At 40.4% G+C, this 8624-nt stretch overlaps 1 protein-coding gene across 3 annotated transcripts in view; it reads left to right on the top strand.

Moving 5' to 3' along the window:
• INTS9 (integrator complex subunit 9) overlaps nucleotides 1–8624 on the top strand; it is a 122806-nt gene that overhangs the window by 74093 nt on the left and 40089 nt on the right. For all 3 annotated transcript variants that reach the window (XM_037742685.1, XM_017540494.2, XM_037742684.1), the window contains 2 exons: nucleotides 1240–1360; nucleotides 2500–2634. In XM_037742685.1, coding sequence (XP_037598613.1) covers nucleotides 1240–1360; nucleotides 2500–2634 — 256 coding nt within the window. The remainder of the gene's footprint in view (nucleotides 1–1239; nucleotides 1361–2499; nucleotides 2635–8624) is intronic.

Below are 8624 nucleotides of genomic sequence, written 5' to 3'. Positions count from 1 at the left end.
GTTTCACCATGTTGACCAGGATGGTCACGATCTCTTGACCTCGTGATCCACCCGCCTCGGCCTCCCAAAGTGCTGGGATTACAGGCTTGAGCCACCGCACCCGGCTATTTCTTCTAATTTCGCTGCCTGCTCCTCTGGCCCTATTTGAGGCCTTTATTGTTTTAGAGGCTTTTCTCAGATTTATCATAGTCCTTGGCTACTGGCTCATGTTTAAGAGTTGGTCAATTAAAAAAACTAATTAGAAAGTCTGTGTGCCATGAGTAGGGCTTGTTCAATTTTAGACTTTACTGTAATCTGATTGAGTGTTTCTTTGTGGAACCCCGTGTTAGAATATATTTATTTATTTTTTTTTTTTCTTTGAGGCTGATTAGATTCTTCAGAGAAGATTCTTCCAGCCCCCTACCATGGTGGGTATAAGCTTACTCATATTGCTTTGGCAGCCATATAAACATTGTTCCTCTCAGTATATGAATTTTTGTTTAGGAAGGCTGCCTCAGTTAATGGTTTCCTCTAGTGCAGACTTTCATTTTTACTCCACCCGGAGAACAACCTCTGGTAACATGCCTCAGAGGAGAAGGAATAGCTGCTGAGCTATATGGAAGGAGTGAGGAGATCTGGAAGGTTCTAAGTATTTCATCTCTTTCTTCAACAGTTCCTTTTGTTTTTAGGTTGATTCAAATTCCAGATGTACCTGTTATTTTCAGTTGCCATATTTTTTGTGGGTTCTGCAGTAGAAGTTAAACATTTTCACTGAACTTTCTTGGATCTACTAAGTCAGTTATGTTTGTCCTTCTACTTTGTAAAATGCCTTGCTATTGTCTGTTCTCTCATTCTCTTTGTCTTAAATGGTGTGTGTGTGTGTGTGTGTGTGTGTGTGTGTGTGTGTAGCCCTCTACTATTGTTTGGTGGTGTTTCAGGAGAGAGAGGAGAGGCTAATGGCATGCATTTATTTCACTCCAGTACTTGGAGCCATATTGTACAGTGAATGTCAGGGAAGTTACTCTTCAGTTCCCCTCCTGATTCTTTCAGAGCAAATGATAAAACATTTTTCTGTTGACACATGTTGGGCGACAGAGCAACATGTCTCTATTTTTTTTTAATGATCATAAAGGAATCCTATGAACAATTATATGCCAGTAAATTAAACCCTTTAGATCAAATGGACAAATTACTAGAAAGGAATGCTGTAGAACATGAAGGAATGTTCACCTTGTAGTTGACATTGTGATTTATTTGCAGGCTGTTACCTTCTCCTCTCAAGGATGCTGTGGAAGTGTCAACCTGGAGAAGATGCTATACAATGCAAGAGGTGAACTCTGCCCTTAGTAAAATCCAGCTGGTGGGATATTCTCAGAAAATTGTGAGTGTCCATATTATGTTTCAATCATTCATGAATTCATATTGTTGTTGTTTAGAAGGATCCTATAGTTAGCTTTTTAAAACTGTTCCGTTGCTGAGGATCCAGAGCCTCTGTTCTTTCCTCCGTTCCGCTCAGGATTTGATTGGTGCTCTTTCCCCACCCTCCCGTCTCCATCGTCAGCCAGCATTCGATGGGCCAGCGTGCAGGGAGTCAGGAGAAAGGCATCTCATCCTGTTCACATTGGAACAGTGAACACTACTTTATAGATTTTGGATGGGTGAAACAGGAAAAGAGAAGAGTTTGCCACGTATGACTTTTGAGCTCTGACCTAAATGATAAGCCTTCCCATTTCTTCTTGTCAACCTGTGCCATAGCTACTTAGTACAGAACAGCAAGGGCCTAACACCTAACTGAAAATGAAAAAGGAAAGCCAAAGCATGTGAGTCTTTGGTCTGTTTGGTGATATTTCATCTTTCCTTTTTAATGTGTGAGCCTTGAGTGCCTGGGTACATGGAAGAGGGCTGAAGCTTCAGGTGATAAGTAAAGATTATAGGATTGCTTTCTTTTTCTGATCTCCATCATCTTTCTGTTTTCCTTAAAACTTTCTGGTTTACTTTATTGATTGATTGAGACAGGGTCCCACTTTGTTACACAGGCTCAAGTGCAGTGGTACAAACACAACTCACTGCAACTTCAACTACAGGCATGCGCCACCATGCCCAGCTAATTTTTGTATTTTTTTGTAGAGATGGGTTTTCTTTCTTTCTTTCTCTCTTTTTTAGAGACTAGGTTTCACCGTGTTGGTCAGGCTGGTCTTGAACTCCCGACCTCAGGTGATCCATCTGCCTTGGCCTCCAAAGTGCTTGGATTACAGGCATGAGCCACCACACCCAGCCAGAGATGGGTTTTCACCATGCTGCCAGGCTGGTCTTGAACTCCTGGGCTCATGAAATCTACCGGCCTCAGCCTCCCAAAGTGCTGGGATTACAGGCGTGAGCCATTGCGCCCAGTCTCTCGCTTACTTTAAAATATTTTTTGTTTTTAAACTGAGGATATTTATGTTGTTTTTTTCTGCAGAATTACCTGGTGTGACTGTCACTGTAAGCTCATTGTGTGTTCTTACTGTGGTTCTATTTTAGGAGCTTTTTGGTGCGGTCCAGGTGACTCCTCTGAGCTCAGGCTATGCCCTTGGGAGCTCCAACTGGATCATCCAGTCTCATTATGAGAAGGTGTCTTACGTCTCTGGATCCTCCTTGCTTACTACACACCCCCAGGTAGTTCTAAATTCTCTTCTAGCAACTCAGCTTTTTCGTTTCTTAACTCAAATTCGGAATGTATCCAGTGTGCCATCAACTATTTAAAAATCTTCCCAATTTGGTTTTCTGCAGATACTGTCTAGCCAAGGTAGACTATTCAAGTCCCAGCATTTCAACCTACAGGTTTCTCTGAAATAGTCCTGACCTTGAGGGCCACTCCTAGGATTCTGAAATCCCCCAGTTCTTCCAAAGACCACAGCGTGATGTGGGACACAGACGGTTATGCATTTACTCAGCAAATATTAACTAAAATTCTTCCCAAGGGCCAAATGTGAAGTGTCATACACACATATGGGTATTGGGGAGGCCCTGCTCATGGAGCTTATGTTGTAGGGAGTTGACGATGTTGGGGAGAGCATGGTGTATAGGAATTAAACAAACTGCATGGTCATTTCCGATTGTGATATGAGTACTGAAAACATTAAAGCAGGGTGGTTTTCAGAGTGATAGACACTGGTTTAGATTGGGTGCCCAGGAAAGCCAGTGGGACGATCTCACTTGTGAGACCTGGAAAAATAAGGCCTGTCAGCAGCGGCTCACACCTGTAATCCCAGCACTTTGAGAAGCCGAAGTGGGAGAATTGCTTGAGCCTAGGAGTTCAAGACCAGCCTGGGCAATATGGTGAACCCCTGTCTCTACAAAAAATAAAAACACTAGCTGGGTATGGTGGCACACACTGTGGGCCTAGCTATTCGGAAAGCCAAGGCAGAAGGGTCACTTGAGCCTGGGAGGCAGAGGCTGTAGTCAGCTAAGATTGCACCGCTGCACTCCAGTCTGGGTGACAGAGTGAGATTCTGCCCCAGGGAAAGGCAAAAAAGGCCGGGCATGGTGGCTCATGCCTGTAATCCCAACACTTTGGGAGGCCAAGACAAGTCGATCACTTTAAGTCAGGAGTTCAAGACCAACCTGGCCAATATCGTGAAACCCCGTCTCTACTGTAAATAAAATTAATTGGGTGTGATGATGTGTACCTGTAATCCCAGCTACTTGGGAGGCTGAGGCAGGAGAATCACTTGAACTTGGGAGACAGAGGTTGCAGTGAACTGAGATTGGGTCATTGCACCCAGCCTGGATGACAGAGGAAGACTCCATCACAGAAAAAAGAAAAACAGAGAAATTAGCCTTGTGAAGCTGTGAGTGTTTGTATTACAAACGAATGGCCAGTGAAGGGCCCCTGAAGCAAGAACAGTCTGGGCATGTTTGAGGGCAGAGAAGGCCATTGTGGTTGCAGCATGGAGGTCAGCAGTGAGGTCAAGAGAGTGGCAGACACCATGTCATCTAAGTGCCAGCAGGCTATGGGGAGGAATTTTTGTTTTATTTTAATGTGGAGAGGGAAACTATTGGAAGGTTTTAAGTTATTCATTGAAGTCATATTTGACAAGAAGCCTAGTACATATAAACATGCTTATGAATGTGATACTTACTCCTTTAGATATTTATAAATAAGTTACTGTTCATTTCCTGAATGTTGGTTGTTTCTGTTTATAATAGGGAGTGGAGGACATTAGTTAACTGTTGAATGGGTATATAGATACATTAAGTAACTTGTGGAAGTCCATATTCTATTTATTTATCTACCTATATCTGTTTACATAGAGAGAAGATCTTGTTCTGTCACCCAGACTGGAGTGCAGTGGTGCAGTCATAGCTCACTGTAATCTCAAACTCCTGGGCTCAGGCAGTCCTCCCAAGTAGCTAGGACTACAGCCACCACACCTGGCCTATTATTCATTTTTTAACGTAACCTCAAACTTTTATTGCCTTCATAATAAAACCAAAGATGAAGCTAAGAACTGGATCGCTTGGCCTTTCCTCTTTTCATCCCTTCCCAGTTAAAAATGGTTGCATCTCTTAGTAGGCAGCATTCTCTTAGATCTCTGCAGTTGGGCCCAACACTTCGGCCTTAGCATAATCTCGTTTGTAATTTTAGCCTTTTTCCGGATTGGCTTGGTCTGCCTACATAGCCACTCCTTCCTGCCATTCATCCACTTTCCCTCAGCATACAGATCATCCTTACCCCTCTTGTACCGTGTCACTCTGTGGGGTTGGTGCTGACTGTGCTTCTTACACAAAGTCCAGTGGTTTTGAGGAGCATTCACCATGTTCCTCAAACATAGGAGCCCAGCAAGGAAAGAAAGAAACTATTCATTTTTTAATTACAAATAAAAATTGTATACATTTATGGTATGCATGATGTCTTGATACATGTACACGTTATGGAATGGCTAAGTCAGTAATTAGCAGACCCCCATTTTAATACAGGGAGAAGCATGCTGTGCTCTAGTCGGGAACAGCAGGATGTTCTGAGCTGCCATTCTGCATTGTTTCTTCATACCTTCTTTTATAACCAAGTTTCATCTCAAGGTCTAGAGGGGATGTTGCTATTTTTTCCTGCATCTAGCGGAATTCTGGGCCTTTCCTGCTTATTGAAATCGAAAACCCATCAATGTCACCATCATCTGCTTCATTAAATCAGAATTTTTTATTGGCAGCTTCTGTCATTCCCTCAGTTCTTCCATAAAAGACAGAAGGATGACTTGGTTGCCAACTCTTCCACTTTGTCCTATTTAGTTCAAAGCCTTTACAGTACTATTGATGTAATTTCCAGTAAATTATTCTTACAAGGTCTATAAATTTAAAGGGAAAATAAGGTCTTGAAAGTAATGAGCAACGTACTTAAGTAATTAATTTTAACTTGTAGCTGGCAACCTGTGTTATATGTAAAAAAGAAAAAAACAGATTTTTCTCTATCCACGTAATTGGATTCTGTATTGAATTAGCAAGGATGAGAAAAGTTTTGGTTTGAAAAACTTGATAGTTTAATGCAGATGTTAGCAAATTGTGGACTAGGCACTATGTGCGACATGCCACCTGTTTTAGCATATAGTATTTTAAGTACAGCCGTGCCCATTTGTTTATGGATTGTTTATGGCTCATTATGCACATGGTGGCTCATGCCTGTAATCACAGCATTTTGGGAGGCCAAGGCAAGATAACTGCTTGAGCCCAGGAATTCAAGACTAGCCTGGGCAACATAGCAAGATCCCATCTCTACAGAAAGTAAAAAAACAAAACAAAACAATTAGCCAGGTGTAGTGGCGTGTGCCTGTGGTCCCAGCTGTTCCAGAGGCTGAGACATGAGGAATACTTCAGCTCAGGAGGTTGAGGTTGCAGAGAGCCATGTTTGTGCCATTGCACTCTAGCCTGGGCAACAGAGCAAGACCCTGTCTCAAATAAAAGAAAAAAAAAGCATTATAATGGCCGAATTCTACTTTAAATGTTACAGCAAAGTTTGCTAGTCACTGGTCTACTTGAGTGGAATCTCTACTAACTGGGAAGAATATCATAGGCTGCTGTAGAATCCTGTTAAACACAGGGAAATAAGGCTTTGGATTAAGCCAGAGGCAGTAAGAATGGAGAAAAGAGTTAAAGAAAACATTGGGGGGGTCTTTAATTCAAGAAACATTTGTTGAATTCCCACTATCTTCAGAAAAGGAAGAATAAAAGAGATCTCATGTCCACATGACATTGAGAATGCCGTTAATGACCGCTAATGCAGTTAACAAGGAAGAGTTGGCAGAGGGCCATTTGTTGCAGAAGAGGGTAGTGGGTTTCATGAAGGTGAATTTGGGAGAACATTAGACAGATGGAAATATCCAGCTGGAACTGTGATGTGAAGGCAAGTCTGGAGACAAACTGGAGGGTTGTCACAGTTTTAAAATCTAAATAGGCTGGGCGTGGTGGCTCACGCCTGTAATCCCAGCACTTTGGGATGCCAGGGCAGGCGGATCTGGAAGTCAGGAGTTCGAGACCAGCCTGACCCACATGGTGAAACCCTGTCTCTACTGAAAATACAAAAATGAGCCAGGCATAGTGGTGTGCACCTGTAATCCCAGCTACTTGGGAGGCTGAGGCAGGAGAATTGCTTGAACCTGAGAGGTGGAAGTTGCAGTGAGCCAAGATCACGACATTGCACACCAGCCTGGGCGACAGAGAGATACTCCATCTAACCAAAAAAAAAAAAATCTAAATAAAGGGCTGAGAGCCAAAGACTGCGCCATAGGGAACTTTTACCAACAGACAGTGGAAGGGAGAAAAATAGTATTGTGTAAGAATGGTTGTGTTAAAGGAAAATTGAGGCCAAAAAGTGTAGCCTCCCACATGGAGAGGAAGAGAGGTAGCCTTTACTGAGCACGGGGTCTCAGTATTTTTTTATTTGATTTTATATTTTTTATAATCAGTTTTTTAATTGATTTGATATTTAGCAACCATGCTGAATTCTCTTAATTCTAATATTTATCTATTGATACTATCTTCCAAAGAAGTAACACTTTTCTCACCTCTCTTCTAACCTTTATATTTTTTATTCCTTTTTCTCATCCTGTGACTGAGCCCTGTTATACTGGGTTGCACAGCAGTGGTGATAGTGGACATCCTTGTCTTGTGTAAGACTGAAAGGAAAGCTTTTGTAGTTTGTTCGTTAAACATCATGCTTACTGCACCATTTTTATTTGTCGGGTTAAGGAGTGTCTCCTTTATTCCCAACTTTCTGATTTTTTAAAAGTCAGACGTAAGTGTTTTACCTTATCGGATGCTTTTGAGCATGTGAGAGCAACTTTGATTTTTCTCCTTTGAGACCATGAATGTAGCAGATTGTAGTGTTGGCTTTTCTCACATTTAACCATCCTGTATTCCTGGGATAAATCTTGCTTGATTACAGTCTATTCTTTTTAAAATACTCTCCAGGAATCAGTTGGTGAGTATTTCATTGAAGTTTATAATCTATAGTCATAGGTGGAAAATGAGTCTATGTATTATTTTCTTCTGTCTTCATTTGTTGGAAACTAAGGTACGTTAGTCTCATAAAGTGATTTGGGAGCCTTTCCCTCTTTTTCTAATGTCAGAATAAAAAACATGAGATAGGGATTATCTTTTCCTGAAAGCTTGGTCAAATGTTCCATAAAACTGTCTGGACCTGGGTTACTGTTACTGAACTATATTTTCTGGGCTAAAATGATGCCAGAATTTTGGCAGAGGTTTGTCCTTTTTGCCTAGGTTTTCAAAATCAGAGGCATAAAGCTATTTATAATCCTCTTCTATTTGTTTAACCTTTTTGTATAAGTCTTTTCATTCTAAAGTTTATTTTCACCATCTTGATCAGACTTGCCAGAGGTTTGTCTATATTATTGATTTTAGTCAAAAAATAAGTTTTTGGTTTTAATTGTTTTATAGTATTGGCATCCTCTGTTCTGCCCTTTATTTCCTTTCTTTCTTCCTTCCTTCCTTCGGATTTACTCTGTTTATTTGAATACTTACCAAGTGTGTTTCAGTCTTTGGTTTTCCATAAATGTGTTTAAAGCAACCAGTTTCTGTCTTAGTATAATTTTACTCTGTTGCATTTTTTATATGCAGTGCTTTGTCATTCATCTCTAAGCATGCCATAATATTCTTTATAATGTTCATGATTTCAATAACCAAAGGTTATTTTATAGTTTGTTTGGTTGTTTCTAGTCCATTCAGTCTGATTAGACATAGGATTAGAGGAACTTTTTTTAAGGATACGTTTCAGAATTCTAATGTTCTGCATTATAATAAACATACCCTGATGGACTGAAATTTGATTAGGCTTCCTTTGAAGCACAATCTATTTTTGTAAATGTTCTATGTGTCTTGAAAAAGAATGTGTATTCACTGTTGGGTAAAATTTTTCTTTATGTATTTGAGTTTTTTGCGTCATTCAAGTCTTTTATCTTTGCTTAGCTACTGATTTCTGAAAAGAGTATGTTACTTGTTGATTTATTTATTTCTCCTTGTAGTTTTACCAGTTTTTACTTTTCATATTTATAAGCTGTATACTCAGGAGTCTATATAGTCATGATCATTGTATTTTATTGATTAGTTATTCTTTTTTATCAGGATGCTTCAATGCTTTCTTTTTTTTTTTTTTT

The sequence above is a fragment of the Cebus imitator genome, unplaced genomic scaffold, assembly GCF_001604975.1.
Source record: "Cebus imitator isolate Cc_AM_T3 unplaced genomic scaffold, Cebus_imitator-1.0 Scaffold125, whole genome shotgun sequence".
NCBI classification, from domain to species: Eukaryota; Metazoa; Chordata; class Mammalia; order Primates; family Cebidae; genus Cebus; species Cebus imitator.
Note: the sequence above shows the minus strand (reverse complement) of the source record. Positions and strands in the feature narration are given on the sequence as shown.